General features: G+C 40.6%; 2 protein-coding genes across 2 annotated transcripts; one reads left to right on the forward strand and one right to left on the reverse strand.

Annotated features, from left to right (window-relative positions):
• Nucleotides 1-198: 198 nt before the first annotated feature.
• Nucleotides 199-6655, forward strand: LOC129179699 (ATP synthase subunit alpha, mitochondrial-like). The gene is made up of 11 exons (XM_054773273.1): nucleotides 199-342; nucleotides 794-869; nucleotides 1571-1740; nucleotides 1826-1999; nucleotides 2093-2259; nucleotides 4789-5089; nucleotides 5159-5383; nucleotides 5456-5563; nucleotides 5645-5789; nucleotides 6229-6379; nucleotides 6448-6655. Exons 1-11 carry the CDS (start codon nucleotides 283-285, stop codon nucleotides 6524-6526), a joined length of 1656 nt encoding a protein of 551 aa, XP_054629248.1. The 5' UTR covers nucleotides 199-282; the 3' UTR covers nucleotides 6527-6655.
• Nucleotides 6656-10110: 3455 nt separating this feature from the next.
• On the reverse strand, nucleotides 10111-17044 carry LOC129180187 (phospholipid phosphatase 1-like). Its single transcript, XM_054774377.1, has 6 exons — nucleotides 16469-17044; nucleotides 14749-14900; nucleotides 13087-13367; nucleotides 12741-12798; nucleotides 11218-11394; nucleotides 10111-11150 (listed from the first exon to the last, which is right to left on the reverse strand). Exons 1-6 carry the CDS (start codon nucleotides 16524-16526, stop codon nucleotides 11025-11027), a joined length of 852 nt encoding a protein of 283 aa, XP_054630352.1. The 5' UTR covers nucleotides 16527-17044; the 3' UTR covers nucleotides 10111-11024.
• Between the last annotated feature and the right edge of the window lie 631 nt (nucleotides 17045-17675).

The following is a 17675-nucleotide window of genomic DNA, read 5'->3' on the forward strand; positions in this document are numbered from 1 at the left end:
TTATTTTTTCCTGTTTCCGTTGACTGTATCTATTGAGCCCTGTAATTGAGAATATTTCATACAATTTCAAATTAAGGCTAAACAATATCTGTGGAGCGGTGACCTTGCAGACGTCGCTTGCAATACTACCTCCATGGCGACAGGGGGCAGTGTTGGAAAGACCTCCAAATTGGGCAGCAGCTTCCAGATAAATAGAAGAAGCGTTCATTCAGCCATTACATTCTCCCTCAGCCAGGTCGAAGCCGCTAACGGTGGAGGACAGTTCGTTAGCAAGCAGACAAAATGCTTTCTGTGCGAGTTGCAGCAGCGTTGGCCAGAACCCTGCCTAGAAGGGCTGGACTCGTAAGTATTCAACAAAAAGTTGAACTCTCCAGCTGCTTAATTTTAAAATATGCATTGAATCTGTGTGTGAAGGGTAACGCCGGATTAATGTCAACGCCAGCAGGCCCCAAGATAGTTTAATTCGTAGTCGTAAATACTCCAAAATACAGCTCGCATCTATTTCAGTAAGTGTTAGGTTTGTAATTGTGAAGTAGGGACAAGCTTAAGTTTGTTGACGTTGTCCTTGTGATTGCGGCTGTGGAGTCAATGGTAATGCTAGCACGCAAGCTAATAGCTCTAGCTAGCTACCCATTCAGCCACGCTTTGAAGGTCAGAAAGCTCGACAGGAGCTGACAGTGCTGCAAGGCGTCGCCCCTCCTTCCTCATTTAGAATGCATGCTCTTAAGAATTGTAGTTGCAGCATTATTCGCTATATGCTTATTTGCAATTGAATGTAATTCATTGAATCTAGGTGTCAAAGACTCTGCCAGCTGCCTGCATTGGGGTCAACCACCTCCACACACACAGACCATGGCTGCAGAAAACTGGTAAAGTCTACTAATGCGACCAGAAAATATAATGTATTTCAACTTTGCAATTGAAGATCATTGTTCCCTCCCTTTTGGAATTACTTTATTAGCTATCTTGGATTGTGAGCTACAACAATACAAAGTTAGTTTTATTCTATAGGTTACACAATCTATTATGGGTGTCACGAGACCCTCGGTTCACAAAAGGGTCTACGAGAATGAGCTGAGATTTTAACATTACTTTTAAGAAAATTTAAAAAACGACAATATATTGCAATCTACGAATATAATTTTTACTGTCAGACTCCTCTGCACTCTGTGTATGTTAACGGCCCCGCCTCCACCTGCTGAGGCAAAGAGACCTGACAGAAGGACTCACTCCGTTCATGCCATTGTTCTATTGAACAAACACCCCAAGGTGTTGAAACCAGTGCACAGAGTGAACCCTCTTCCTGCCTGTTTGGAGGCAGGCGACGAAAACGGACACATGGACATGGCAATATATTGAGGCCGGCAAAATTGAGTTCATTTTCATTTATTGTGAAATTAAATGATTATTGTCCCAAACCTGGTGCCCATCAGGCAGTTTTTTTTCCTGAATGAGAACTCTTGTCACGTTTAATCTTGCAAGATCTTGTGACAACTATCTATTGAAGTTATGCCTTGTAAGGTTTTATTTTTATTGTGGCTCAGCATGTGCCTGATGTTGTCTTTCAAAGGCACAGCAGAGGTGTCCTCTATCCTGGAGGAGAAGATCATGGGAGCAGATACCTCCGCTGACTTGGAGGAGACGGGACGCGTGCTGTCAATCGGTGATGGTATTGCCAGGGTGTACGGACTGAGGAACGTCCAGGCTGAAGAGATGGTGGAGTTCTCCTCTGGCCTCAAGGTAGGTTTGGAATCATATTTTGAAAGCCACACTCAAACCGTGAAAGAATTGATTTAATATTGTTGTGGTTGTCGTCACCCCCCAGGGTATGTCTCTGAACTTGGAGCCCGACAACGTTGGTGTTGTCGTGTTCGGTAACGACAAGCTGATCAAAGAAGGTGACATTGTCAAGAGGACCGGCGCCATCGTGGACGTCCCTGTCGGCGAAGAGCTGCTTGGCCGTGTGGTGGATGCTCTGGGAAACGCCATTGATGGAAAAGTCAGTAAAGTACCTAACTTCTTGGAACAAAATGTGGGATTAATCACTAAATTGTAGTCTTATTTTTATTTTTTCCTCCCCTCTTCTCCATAGGGTCCTCTGGGATCTAAGACACGTAGGCGTGTAGGTCTGAAGGCCCCTGGTATCATCCCTCGTATCTCTGTGAGGGAGCCCATGCAGACTGGCATCAAGGCTGTGGACAGTCTGGTGCCCATTGGCAGAGGCCAGCGAGAGCTCATCATTGGTGACAGGCAGACTGGGTGAGTAACCGTCATATCGTTTAGGTCAGGGGTGTCCAAACTGTCCAAACAAGCGAGGGCCACATAGTGAAAAGTGAAAGGATGCAAGGGCCACTGATATTTTGTAGACAGACACATAGAGATATGCTAACAAGCTAGAAAGAAAAAAAACTGCATTTCACTTGTGTAATGTAGGTGAAATGATACTCAAAATGACATTTTTTTCATAATACAATTTTATTCTTGTAAAATTGTGACTTTTGTTCTTCATTCGATTATGACATTTTTTCTTAATATTTTAAATTTATTCCCGTAAAACGACAGCTGTTTTTTGCATTTCTGCTGGGGGTTTTTTTCCCCCCCCATTTCGGCCTTCCTCTTGTAAATTTTCTTCTCGTAATTATAACTTTATCTTTTCAAACAATGTATTTTTCTTTATTTCAACATTGTTACTAAAATGATGATTTTCCTCATTTTACAAGGTTATTCTCATAAAATTGCAGCTTTTTTCTCATATTTTGACTTTAGTCTGGTCAAATTTCTGCTTTTTTGTATAATTTTCCAAACATTTCAACTTTCTTCTTGTATATATTTTCTTGTAATATTTTGACTTTATTCCTATGTTATAAATTTTCCCCAACCTAAGTTTCCAAAAATGACAACTTTAGTCATTGTTTTTGTCTTTAAAAAAAAAAAAAATTCTTTAATATTCCACCATCATGCTACTAAAATGACATTTTTCCTCATATTACTTTATGCTTGTGAAATTATGGATTTTTTTCCTTGCTAGATTACAGCTCTTCTCTTTAATATTTTGACATTTGATAGAATTTTCCCATGTTTGCTCCTTTTTTTTTTTTTTTTTTATTACATTTTTAGACTGCTGCGGGCTGATAGAAAATCACAGCCGCAGTCCTCAAATGGCCCCCGGGCCGCACTATGGACACCACTGGTTTAGGTTACAACTGAGATTGTTTAAAATTCTCTTCCAATACAGTATTAGCTGTCATAGATTGAAACCGGTGCATTCTCTGCTTGTTGGTGCCCATTGGTACACTCCCTTTTTTGCACTACTTTAGCCACCAAATTAGCATTACTTCAATTTGCCTGTTCAAAATGTAGGTAACCACCGCTTCTTTAGACAGCCCACAGAGGGAGCCTCCCTCTGCTGCTGGACAGGTTGCCTTCATTGCTGTTAGACCAAGCCAACTCTCTTTCCTTAGCCAACAAGCTGCTGTAGTTGAGACTGTTCAACAGCAGCCGGTGCCAAGTGGTATGCTCAAATTTGTCTGTTGCTTTTAAAATATGGCTGACCCCCACTTGTTTAGCCAGCAGATTAGTTGAGTTGTACATTCTGCATTTATTGGTGTCGACATGGTGGACTGCATTGTTTTTCAGCCTGCAGGATATTTGAGACTGTTATGTTAACATATCTGATCTGTTTGAAAATGTAGCCAGCAACTCCTTTTGTAGTACTGTATTGAGTAAGGTGCACCCTCTACTGGTTGGTGCCTAGTGGTGCACTCCAGTTTGCCCAGTTAGCTGGCTGCACTTCTTCATCCAACAAACTACGCGGTATTACTCATTCTTTTCTAGAGCTGCAACAATTAATTGATTACCCAATTAATCAACAACTCTTTTGGGAATTGATTAATCATTTTTTAAATATGTAAATATCCTCCGATTTCAGCCTCAAATGTGAATATTTGTACATTTCCATAGTCATCCGTGAAAGTAGACCCGTTCGATCTATTGTTTTATCCAAGACAAGATATTCACACATCAGCTTTGACTTTGGAAAAGAGTGATGAGCATTTTTGCCTCTTTTCTGATATGTTGCAGACCCAGCCACCAAATGTAGGTGTTTGCTTCATATTCATCTGGTCCATAACTGATTACTCCATCCACTGAAACACGCTTCAGTTTAATCGACTGAGAAAATATCATGATTGTATTTTTGCGTACATTTATTGTTTTACTGAAGCTATTTGACAAACATTTAAACATTTTTTTTACTATTTAACATTATTCAAACAGCATATTCAAGTGGCAACCTGGTGTTTGTGCACTTATTTGCTCTGTCAGTTTAAGTCTACAGTATTTCTGAATAAAGAGGCGGAAATCAATATATTTTTCCAATCATCGAATAATCGACCGATTAATTGCTTATTAAAATAATCATTAGTTGTAGCCCTAGTCTTTTCTGATGCTTCAAAATGTCACTAACCACCATTTCTTTAGCCAGCAAACCAGCTGAGTGGAGTGTTTTTGTGTTTGTTTGGTTTTTTTGCGTTCAGAGCAGCTGAAAGAACTCCTTAAGCTAGCAAACGTGCTGATACTGGCTCTCTGCTTGTTGCTGCCAAGTACTTTGTAGCTGACCGTATGCTTCTTTAGCCAGCACACTGGTTGACTGCGTCAATCTCTGCTGGTTGATGCCAATTGGTACACCAAATGATCTTCATTGCTTTAAGTCAAAGCTGACTACTTCTTTAGCCAGCAAATTGCACCTTACCAAAGACAGGAAAAACATGATTACTTCCCCTCCTGCAGCAAAACCGCCATTGCCATCGACACCATCATCAACCAGAAGCGCTTCAACGAGGGCACCGACGAGAAGAAGAAGCTGTACTGCATCTATGTGGCCATCGGACAGAAGAGGTCCACCGTGGCTCAGCTGGTCAAGAGGCTGACGGACGCTGATGCCATGAAGTACACCATTGTGGTCTCGGCCACCGCCTCCGACGCCGCCCCCCTGCAGTACCTGGCCCCATACTCGGGCTGCTCCATGGGCGAGTACTTTAGGGACAACGGCAAGCATGCCCTCATCATCTATGACGATCTGTCCAAGCAGGTTGGACACTGATTACTCAAAAGGGTCTGCTTCCTGTCAGAACATCACTCAAGTGCTGTGTCTTGTCAGGCCGTTGCCTACCGTCAGATGTCACTGCTGCTGCGTCGTCCTCCCGGTCGTGAGGCGTACCCCGGCGACGTCTTCTACCTGCACTCGCGTCTGCTGGAGAGGGCCGCCAAGATGAACGACAACTTCGGAGGCGGCTCCCTCACGGCTCTCCCGGTCATCGAGACCCAGGCCGGCGATGTCTCTGCCTACATCCCCACCAACGTTATCTCCATCACAGACGGACAGGTTTGTCCCACCACTTGTCTTTTGTCAAGGATGTCCACTAGTCCTTTAAATGAACTTTGTTCACTGATGTAGATCTTCTTGGAGACTGAGCTGTTCTACAAGGGTATCCGTCCTGCCATCAATGTGGGTCTGTCTGTGTCCAGAGTGGGTTCTGCTGCCCAGACCAGAGCCATGAAGCAGGTGAGTCGCAGGGTTGCTTTCATTTACATTTGGATCACTGATCTACAAGTATAATGTATTTATTTATTTTTAACCTTGTAGGTGGCTGGTACCATGAAGCTGGAGCTGGCTCAGTACCGTGAGGTGGCCGCTTTTGCTCAGTTCGGTTCCGATTTGGACGCCGCCACCCAGCAGCTCCTCAACAGGGGTGTCAGGCTCACTGAGCTGCTCAAGCAGGGGCAGTACTGTGAGTGTTGGCTAATTGAATGAACTTACACTCTTTAGCCTTGGGTGCTAAAGAGTGCCCCTTTTTACAAGTGTAATATTTGAATATAAACAATATGCAACTTAAGATATAACATACATTTTTGTTATTTTTAAATGTTTCAGTCATAGGAACCACTGATTTTGTTGAAAATAATGCATATTTAGTGTTTCCAACAAGTTAGGTGGAATATTTAGGGTGAAGTTTTTACAACACTTCTGTGGGTCCCCGTGCTTTATTCACTGCAACATTCTATAGAGGGAGCTTAATCACGATCAGTTTAGTCACGTTTAATGCAATTAGCCTTTAAATGGGGTGTGTGTGTGTGTGTGTGTGTGTACAGAGAATCAAAACAAATACACATAAATGTACATGTTTAGTTGGCGGAACCAAACCCTGTCTTCTCGTTCCCTCCTTTCAGCTCCCATGGCCATCGAAGAGCAGGTAACTGTCATCTATGCCGGGGTCAGGGGTCACCTGGACAAAATGGAGCCCAGCAAGATCACAAAGTTTGAGAAGGCTTTCCTGCAGCACATCCTCAGCCAGCATCAAGACCTGCTCGCTGCAATCAAGTAAGCTCTCATTCAACATTGCTAGTTCCTGCACACTTGATCACATTTGAAATAAACTTGTCTTTCAGGGCTGACGGCAAGATCTCGGAGGCATCCGATGCTAAACTGAAGCAGATAGTTCTGAACTTCCTGTCCAGTTTTGAGTAAAAGCAGGCCAGCCTTTGTCTTGTCTTCAGTGTCAGTCCCCCCCCCTCCCAAACATGACGTCTATGTATGTGAACACACCGAGGGCCTCCATGTACAGATTTGCCCAAATAATAAAATTTTACAAACCTACCAAGCTGTTAAGTTATTATTCTGAGCAGCTAAATTAGAGAACATTAAGTATTTGGAGCACTTCAGAGCATACGAAGCCATGAGTCCAGCCAATCCAGGGGAGCAAATCTTAAGATGAAGTGTTGTGCTTCTTCACCTGTTCAGTCTGCAGGCACTTGTCTTGCCAGGGTGTCAATTGTTTCATATAATAAATTGTGTAACAAACAAAATGAGTTGTACTGTTTGAGACTTACATTGATGATGGAAGACTGTGATTCAAGAGTTTTATTGTCATATGCACAGTAAAACAGGTAGTTCTGCTATGCAATGAAATTCTTGTTCTGTTCATTCTCCCAAAAGAAAATAAGAACATAAAACATACCAATAAATTAAGCAACAACAACAGAAGAGACATGAAACCAATGAATAAATAAAGTTATGAGTGTGTTGTGTGTGTGAGTGCGTCATTGAGAAGCCTGATGGCCTGTGGGTAAAAGCTGTTAGCCAGTCTTCAAACTCCTGTAGCGTCTGCCTGACGGTAGGGGTGTGAATAAGTGTTGTGGATGTAATCGTGCAGTTGTAAGTGTTCTATAGAGTTGACAGAGGCAAAGTAAAATTATTTTTCCATTTTAAGCATATTAAGCACCCCTCCGACAAGTTTCTCCCCCTCCTCCTGTGGTCCAACAGTGTGCTTTTTATTTTGAAGTCCTAAAGTTACGCCAATAAATGCGTTTTTGTACTTACAAAATGTGCAGTTGCACTTCCAGTCTTGTCAAAGCATCTTCTTGCTGCCAAGGAAAATGAGTGAATCCAGCTCCTCAACCCCCCCGCAAATAGCGACATCAAAACTCTTTTAAGTTACCCCCCCAAAAAAATTACTGTATTTACACTTTAACGTAGAGAAAATGAAACATGTGTATGTTGTGGAGCAAATGCTGAATGGATAATATAATAAATAATACGCTGGGGTGGAATGGAATATGGAATACAATGGCATAGTGTGCTAATATAAAACGACCAGCAGGTGGCAGCACTGGTGCATAATTTACTTCCAAACTGCGGTATGGAAGAAAGTTTATAACATTAAACACGCTTATTGTACAATTGACTGATTACCCCACCTGTCACCATTACGTTCACAAACACACAAACAACAAAAACACAGGATGGGGTGGGGGGTATATTGATTTTCGTTTTAGAAAAAACAAAATCTAATGTAAATATAGTAAGAAGTTGTATACATTTTGAAGAAAAAAAACAGTACGTACATATCAGCTTTGTGTTGTACGTGACAGTAGTAATAGTGTTTAAGATTTCATTTTTTTGTGCTGTTCTTCTTTAATTGTATTAATATATGCTGGGGGATCACAAATGACCCCCGGGCCGCACTTTGTACATTGTCTAACCTAACTTCTATATATCTTTTCCACCTTTTATATCAGAGGTATAGTCAATAGCAATAAGAATCATGAATGTTAGTTGCTTAGCGATGGCAAAGTTATTTTTATGCAGTGCATTGCGTGCCGTCTCCATGAATGACAGAGACAGAATGTCTGGCAGGATGTAGTGAGTCACGTGACCACAGAGTCATGAGGACTGGCAGTCATTGTGACAGCAGGAGAGAGCTCCATGCAGCATCACGTGACCACTTCTACAGAGATGCTTCAAGCACTCTCGAAGCACTCAACCAAATGTCATTAATGCTGAGTCAAGCCTTTGAGAGAAGCCATTGCTTTGCCATATTCTTCTGAATGTGTCTCAACATATTGACCACACCACAGTCAGATGGGAAAGCATTACAAGAAATGAAAGTGACGGTTCAAAGCGGTCGGTGATTTATTGGTGCTTAAATCCTCCTCTGCTACCACAATTTGCTTCCACTTTGTTTGCTCTCTGCTCTCAATCACGTCTCAACATTTTCTGACTAATTTTCATTACCACTTCTATTTTACTGACATTGCAAGACTTTTTTTCAGTTTGCTGAAGTCAAATTGAATGAAGTGGATATGGCAAAATACAGTAATATAAATATATTTAAATGTCTCATTTTAAAATATGAGGATAATGGGGAAACATTTTGAATTTTCCAAATATTGCAATGAGTGCATTCCTGTAAAATATAAATGGGTAAATAATACATTCTAAAATCACAAGCGAAATGGTCTTATAATATACTTATTATTTTTTTATATTGCCCATCATCCGTAATCTACGGAGCCCCGGAGGGGACATGGAAGAAAAAAATATGATGGGTAAAAAAAAAAAAAAAAAGGAACGAGCTTTTGCGAGAGCTCGCAAAACATATGCGAGATAATGCAAAACTTTGCAAGAGTACGCAAAACTTTTTTACCCATCATATTTTTTTTTTCTCCATGTCCCCTCCGGGGCTCCGTACCGTAGCAATCCTTATGTGAGACATGAACACGTGCCTTTTTCTTTTCTGTGCGTTTTTAAAGATGATAACAGCCAGCTCATTACTGCACGTGTGGAACAATGCTTATTCCTCCTACAAAGTCGTCTGGGAAAAGTATCCAAAAAGCGGCAACAACGCTCCATTCACATAGAACGTGGCGTGTATTTAACCAAGCAACAGCGACATTATTATTAACACTGTTACGCCGATCGAACTACATTACTGGCGTATTGACACTTAGCCATACCACACGGGCTAGCTACTAGCCGGCCAGCGACTACCTTCGCCACAGCGCCTCGGACACGACCAGAATGTAAGGCTACATATTCCAGATGCCGCCACTGCTGCTGTTTTAATTTCTGAGGTTGGAAAAGTTAACGCTCGGTGTTGGTTTCTACGACAGTGCTATGTGAAATCAACGCGCCGAGCAAGGGAGCTCCGGTAATGCATAGAATGGCCGAAATGCACAAAATCCTGTCAGCATAACATGTTATCATGAATGTACCATATTACTGCATGGTCACAGCATGTATATAAAACCTCGGAGGTTTTTGGAGGTGTTTTAATAGCGGTCTTTGTGGACGGCGTAGGTGCATCCCATTACATGCACTACTGAGCTGTCGCTTTTTATGTGTTTTTATATGTCTCACGTAAGGATTGTGGATATTGGGCAAAAAAAGGAAGTTTTCCTTTCAGGCATTTAAGTAGGTTCAATAAAAGTGTATATAATATAATAATATATCATTATGACCTATAATATATATTTTATATTGGGCAAAAATACATGCACTACAGCATTATTTTAATTTGTCTATTTTGAATTGTAAATATTTTAATGCATTTCAATAATACAATAATGCATTCCAATAGTTAATACTAAATAATTTCAATGAGTGCGTATTGCAGGGTTAATTCATGCTTGCAATGGTGATGTTTTCACTTCTTCTTTGCAAACCTACAGATTACTACCTAGCACACCTGCCGAAACTCCTTTCGACACCTTGGAGTGTAGTACATAAATGCACGTTACGTGTTGCACAGCAAGAACAACAGCTGTCTTTCGGCTTTTATTGCAATACTTTGCTGCGTTGCTCAACTCGTAACTGTCAACTGAAACCAACACAGCTTAACAAAAGAAAAAGCTCATCTGTTTGCATGCAAGTGGTTTCTGTGGTCCAAACGCACTGATGTGAACACTTGAAAGCTGTTGTTGCTGAACGTTTGCATGTCGCCAAATGGACACTTCTACATCTTGCAGAGAGGCTTGCTTTTGTCATAGTTGACGGTAGTTACTGTATTCTGGTTATTTATCTGCATTGGTTATTTTCACTTGCTGTCTGACTCGGTGGTGATTAATGAACGAGTACATTGTACAACATAGCAACAACAAAACCAAGGGGGGTCTTGCACAGAGACCTCCACTTCCGGCACAAATTAAGAGACTAGGATGGTTATTTGCCGGCGGCTAGACGAGAGAGGCGTACAGCACTTTGACTGTTGAGCATTGTTATCTTTGTAAAGGCATCAATCTTGCTCCAAGTCTTGTATCAGCTCTTATTAGATTTGTGCACACGCATAAAAAAACACAACATAAGTAGCAAAACGGAAGTCGTTTTTATTCCTTACATTTCCCAACAGCATCGCCGTGGTACAAACACACGGTACGAGCTTCCAAAGGTAAAAACAATAAAAAATGAGAAAAAGATGTGAATGTTTTTGTTTAACGTAGGGACGGTGGAGGTTTTGTTAGTCACAGTCTCTCTCTGACAAGCCTGCTTGCAGCAAATTGAATTCCATTCATTCATAACATGTCCTCCATAATGGCGCACGCATGGGCTGTAAAAAGCCACTCCTTCTATAGGCAACATGCTCCCCCCCTGTAAAACTCTTTGCATCTCAATAAAGTGCATGTGCAGCCCTCCTACGCCCTTCCTAGGGTGCACCCTTGACCTGCCTCGTGCACAGCCAGCCAGTCAGTCAGTCAGTGCTGCCATAGTGGTTGGAGTTGGGCGGGTTCTCTTGTAAGCAGGTGTGCTGTCCGCCCTCCTCCTGGCACACCCCCCTCTCAACGGGCTGCTCGAAGAAGTTGGACACGCCGCACCCCTGCAGTGGCAAAAGGAATCATGTCATTCCCAAAACATAAGGCGGCAAAAATGGGCGTTTAACTCACAGTGAAGACTGCAACCGCGCCGCCCTGCAGGAGACCGGCGAGCACGTCGCTCCAGTGATGCTTGTAATCAGACACGCGAGACAGACCCACGTAGACTGCGGTGGCGAGCAGGAAGAATTGCAGGGTGGGACGCAGGAGCCTCGCCCACTTGGCCTTCAGCCTGGCTTCAATGTACAGCTGGGGAAAATGGTTTTTGACAGATATGTACGTTAAAGATGCATTTTGAGGTATTAAAAGCAGCTGATGGTCCGTCTTTATGTGGAAAAAAAAAAAAAAATCACATTCCGCACATAAACGCTCTTGCCGTGTCACTTGTTGCTAGGCAGAATTCATGATTTCTGCCCTGAAACACAATTTTAAAACATGGCATTCACAAGTCATGCCATCTAGGTTGTTTCTAAGCGATGTGGGGCAGAGGGCCCGACCGCCCCACACACCAGACAAAGGACAGCAAGAGTTGGCATGGAAGAAAGACGCCCCAAAACAAAAGCACAATAAGGCAGGGGTGTCCAAAGTGCGGCCAGCTGCTGTTTTTTTATTGGCCCTCGGCACATTAAAAAAATACAATTGAACAAGAAAATAAACCAAAAAAAAACATCAAAAATGGGAAAAAAAGCAGTGATTTTATGACAAAACAAAAAAAATTAGGAGAATGAAGTCATCCATCCGTCTTCTATGCCGCTTATCCTCACTAGGGTCGCAGGTATGCTGGAGCCTATCCCAGCTGACTTTGCGCACTAAAGTTATATTAAGAGAAAAATATAGCATAAAGTTGAAATATTAAACACTAATATGTCATAAAAAAAACTGTAAGATTATGACAAACTAGGGGTGTCACAAGACACCCAACTCACCAGATGAGGTTTTAACATTCATTTTAAGAAAAATACAATGGAAAAACTTTTTTTATTCAACCGAAAAAACACTGCCAGTGCATTTTGAAGCGTTTATTGTCCCACAAATTGATGCTCAAAGATATTGTCAGCATTGTTTGAGACCAAATAAACCACTGTTATAATCATTGTTGCATCATAATAAGAATATTAATACAGCTCACTGTTTTTATCTTGTCTACTTGTCTTTGTCTGCTTATGTCAGGGCTGTCCAGCAGTCCTGTGATAGTTAAAAAAAAAAAAAAAAAAATATATATATATATATATATATATGTATAATAAAAAAACATTATACATATATTTAAAGATGAATCTTTGTGTTTTTATTAGTATCAACATTTTAGCGTTTTCTAGTTACGTGATGCCTTTCTGCTCTATTTTTCCACTTTTGCCGACTGTTTTTCTTCTGTAAATATAAAAAACATATCCGCATATTTACGTGTTTTAATACAAGCTGTTTCGCACTACACTGCCCCCTGTGGGATCTGGCGGGGCACTGTCCCTGCTTACAACAGAATGCTAAATCGGCACTAAAACTGGATAAATGTAGTGTATCGTGCACGCATCGTTAAAATGACCATTATCGGGACAGATTCCAGCCATCATATGTAGGGGAAAGGTTGTACTTACAACGAGAAACAACATGCAGTACATGGAGAAGGAGGAATGACCGGAGTAGAAGGACAGCCTGCAAAACATCAGCAATAATGAACATGTCTTGTTTCATAATTGGGGGGAAAAAAAGTGCATTAGTTGGGGTTTCAAAAGCCAACTTTCTACCTCTACTTAGAATGAATGCAATGACAATATGTGTGTTATATTACATTACATCATACATATATGTGATGTCTTATTGCTATATTTTATTAGTATAAAATAGTATTATTAATTTATACGAATTACGGCGCCTTTTTGTCCAAAATCTTACTAAATCCTTGTAGGAGCGCTGCAGTCACATGCACATCTGTGTGTTTACCTGGCCTCTTCCACCAGGAACTTGTCCCCGGTGCAGGTGAAGTTCTCCACGTATCCTCCCGCTTTGCAGTTGATGCGATCCCACAGTGGCTTGCACACGGCCAGGAAGTGCGGCCGCAGACGCCCTATGGAGTACTTGGCGATGTCCGTCAGCGACTGGCTGGCCGCCGCCCCGAACAAGTAGCAGCCCACTGCCTTGTAGACGCATGCCATGTATTTGGGGCCCAGGGTCTGGTTCTTGATGCGAGACAGGTACACAGACAGGCACTCGCCACAGATGATCTAGTAATGGAGGACACGGAATGCTAAGTGATCGCTACTTCATAACGCAGTATCCCACAAATATGACTACACCGCTTGTATTTTTATTACAGTACATCTTCTCAAGGGAGAGTACTTTTAATAAAGTACATTTGGATGTACTTTAGAGTATTTCACTGAAGTCATTATTGTCTACATAGCAAGATCATTGTGTTTTGTCTTCAAGCATGCTGGTGGTATTGTCATGGTCTGAGTCTGCCCGAGTGCTGCCTGGATTGGGGAGCCGCGGTTCATTGAGAGGAAACATGAATTCCGACTTGTACTGTGACATTGTGAAGAGGAAGCTGCTGATAACCAGCCCGAACACAACCTCCAAGACGACAACTCTTGCTATACCACTTTACAAACTATACACCAGGGATGTCCAAAGTGTGGCCCGGGGGCCATTTGTGGCCCGCGGCACAATGTAAAAATATAATTTAACAAGAAAACTGGAAAAAAACAGCAAAAATGACAAATACAGCTGTAATTTTACAAGAATAAACTCAAAAATATTCAGAGAAAAAAGTTGTAATCGAACAAGAAAAGGTCGTGATTTAATGAGAGTAACGTAATATTGTGAGGAAAAATGACATAATTTTACTATCATGGAGTTGAACTGTGCGAAACAAGCAAAACAATGAGTACAGTTGTCATTTTTGAGGTTGTGGAAAAAGTTACAAGGTCACGGAAATAAAGGCAAAATATTATAAAAATTATATATTATATATTATATAATTATATATATATTATAAATATTATAAAATCATAATTACGAGAAGAACGTTGAAATAGCAGCAAGGGTAGAAACAGCTGCAATTTTATGCGAGTAAAGTCCAAATATTAAGAAAAAAAATGTCATATTCTGATGAGAAAAAATGTCGCAATTTCATGATTTTACAGTTATGAGGGAAAAATGTCATTTTAGTATCATAGAGTTGAAATATTAAAGACAAAATACAGGTTTTTGTAAAAAAAAAAAAAAATCAGAAACAAACAAAACAAAAAAAGGAAGTAATTTTTGGAAAATTAGGTTGGGGAAAAGTTTGAATATTATGGGAAGAAAGTCATAATATTATGAGAAGAACTTTTACAAAGATGACTTCAGAAGAAAGTAAGAAATATTTGGGAAGAAAACAGAAAAATGGTCAGAAAAAAAGAGCAAAGTTCATGCTAATCATACACTTTTTCACTTTATTTTGTGCTTTACAAAATAGCAAAATGGGCCCTTGCATCCTTTAATTTTTGCGTTATTGTCCCCCGCTGGAAAAGGTTTAGACAACCCTATGCTATGCTATACACTGACTACTCTAAAGTATCTCCCAAGTTTCATTTGTGTAGCATCGTCCCTTTCCATACGTACAACAATGAGCGTGAAGGGGATCATGACGCCTCCCAGCAGCTGGTAGGATATGGTGTCCTCTTTGAGAGGGTAGCGGATGGACTCATCGTCACAGAAGAAGCCTCGTTTGAACGGACTGTGTTGAGGAGTCAAGATGAAAAAGGGAAGTCCGACTAGGAAAAAAGAAGCAACACACAGGAAGGGGTCATAAATCACTTTGAAATGTTACCAACAGGTGCAGCCAGTCTCTTTTTGGCCCTCTGGCGTGATGTTTCACAACTAGCAAACATAGAAACATCTCACTGGCCACTTTATTAGCTATACGTGTGTAAATAAACGCCCCGGCAAGAATTACACCATTTATGGTATACAGCGTCATTAACAACTGGGTGATGCCAGGTGGGACACATGGTGGTAGCCTACAAACATCCTTTGAGTTACCACAAATGTACATTTTACTAGCCTTAAAAATGACTTTAAACACTTTGATTGAGATTTTCTTTAAAGATGTCCATAGAAACATACATTTTGACTGGTAGCAGAAAAATAATATGCTAATATTAAAGCATACTTTTTCCACAGAGGGCCGCACACTGAAAATCAAAGAATGCGGGGGGCCACTGTAATATTTGTATGTATTTTAAAATTTTAAAAATTGATCAAATAAATATTTAAAAATACATAAAAATAAAGGCTGCTTTGTAAATAATAATAATATAAATAAATAAATAATGAAAATAAATAATAAAAGTGAAAACACACAACTGCATGGAACTGCCGTACAATAAATAAATAAATACATTTAAAAAACTGTATTAAACTGATGGATAAAATAAGTTAAAAAAATATATATATAAATTAAAAAAAATAATAAAAAACTAGCAAAAAATATTATTAAAGTCAAGGTATCATTTTTTGGGAAGTAAAAGGCAGAAAATATAAATGCATTTGTTGTATTGGAGGTGATCAGAGTACAGTGCATGTACTGTATACCTAATGTAGTGCACGATACTGCATTGCCTGAGATTCAAATTCATATAATATATAATCAAATTAATATTAAATATTTAAGTATAATTATACTTCCAAATGTGACTAACCTTTAATACATATTCAATCCAAATGAGAAGGGCGTGACTTTTGAAAGAAATGTGAGTCTAATATTTCAATTTTGTCAATTATGTAAAATTTCTGAGTGATGGTCTTTCATTAAAAGTGCCATTGCAGGACAAAGAGCACAACAACGGAGTTTTGTATCACCGGGGGCCACGTTTACAGACAATGACTACGTTTTAATAGGTCTTGTGGTCATGATTATGCCTTATTGTGACATTACAAACATTCTGCAGACAGTTGCATTACTGGAGGGCTCTTTTACAGACAAGTATTACTTTTTGACTTCTGTAGTCATGATGACGCCTTTCAGTCACATTACAAAACATGCTTACAAGAGATGACAAGACTGAACAACACAAGAAACAAATGAGATTAATCACAAGAAACCGGGAAAATGAACACACCGCATTGCAGAATTCCTGCAGGCTGGTAGGTTTCTTATGATTACAAACCAAACAGTGAACTAAAAATACAACTTTGTCTGGGAAAACACACACACACACACACACACACACTCTTTCCACCTTGCTAGCTGCTATTTCCCACATCAAGCTTCCGAGTATGTATTTATCTGATGTAGGACTAATATACTGATGAAATAATACTTCTGAGTATATTTACATACCAAGAATGAGACAAGAGATGTCCAACAGGATGACTGGTACTCCAGAAGCTTCAAACATTTTGTATAGTCTTCTTTTGAAAAAAAACAAAACAAAAAACAATTGTATTAAAAACCAGTCCCCCCCCTTGCCGGTGATGTTTCTCCTACTGCTGCCAAGACCTCAAACACTCTACTGTCATGGTTCTGCAACACTACGAGTGGAGATATTTCTTATCCAAAAAAAGGTTAAAATCCTCGTAAAAGAAACTCGCGTAACTATATCCTTCTTTTCTGCCTCACTCCCGTGTAAATTGTCCTGGCGATAGCATCGTTTACACGGCCGTATTTGCGGAGACGATACCGGTGTAGCACAGAAACTGACGCTTGGTTTCCGTCGTGATTAATGGTGCCTTTGAAGGAAACTGGGACATTAGAAAACGTGGAGCTGCTACTGCCGATACGTGACGTTAAAGTAAAAAAATAATATTGTGTTGCAAATATTTAGTACATTTACGATCTTAAGGTTTCATATCTAGAGTTTTGACACTGCATGTCCAAGCGACTAAACAGATTGTGAAGAACTTGGCGTTTATCAAATACATTGAAGGCAACATGGAACACGGAAGCGTAAGTGCAACTCGGGAGCCAATCAGGTCCCAGTATGGCCTTCACGACACTCCTCGGACGATCCTGACCGCGAGACCCCGCCCTCCTGCTGTGTCAATCATCCTGAGCTGCCATAATGAGGTTAGCGAGTATCATTACTATTATTAGGGCGCCAACGTTGCACTTGTTTGATTAGATTTAGTCACCAGGGAATTCCACGCATGTTTCCCCATTGTCTTGTCACCGCTTACTGAAATGTTGATTAAAACTGATTTTTGCACACTTTTGCAGGCATTCCACCAAGTTGGACCTCTGCACACAGCAAGGATACGCCATTAGTGACACTCTGTTGCAGATTTTAACACACAGGGGGCAACTGGGATAGACGTCTGCCTTGCTTAGATGCACCTGTGAGGAAAATCAAACTTGGTATATGAGGCAAATGTTGGTCACTGCAGATACTGACTGTTTTTCGAACCCCTCTGGACCACCGAAATACACTTTTACTGCACATTTTGGAGTGGCTGTCTCATCAGCATCTTGATATGCCACACCTATGAGGTGGATAGATTATGAATCATGAATGAGCACAGATTTAGACAGATTTGTGAACAATATTTGA

This window comes from Dunckerocampus dactyliophorus, chromosome 4 (assembly GCF_027744805.1).
Source record: "Dunckerocampus dactyliophorus isolate RoL2022-P2 chromosome 4, RoL_Ddac_1.1, whole genome shotgun sequence".
NCBI lineage: Eukaryota > Metazoa > Chordata > Actinopteri > Syngnathiformes > Syngnathidae > Dunckerocampus > Dunckerocampus dactyliophorus.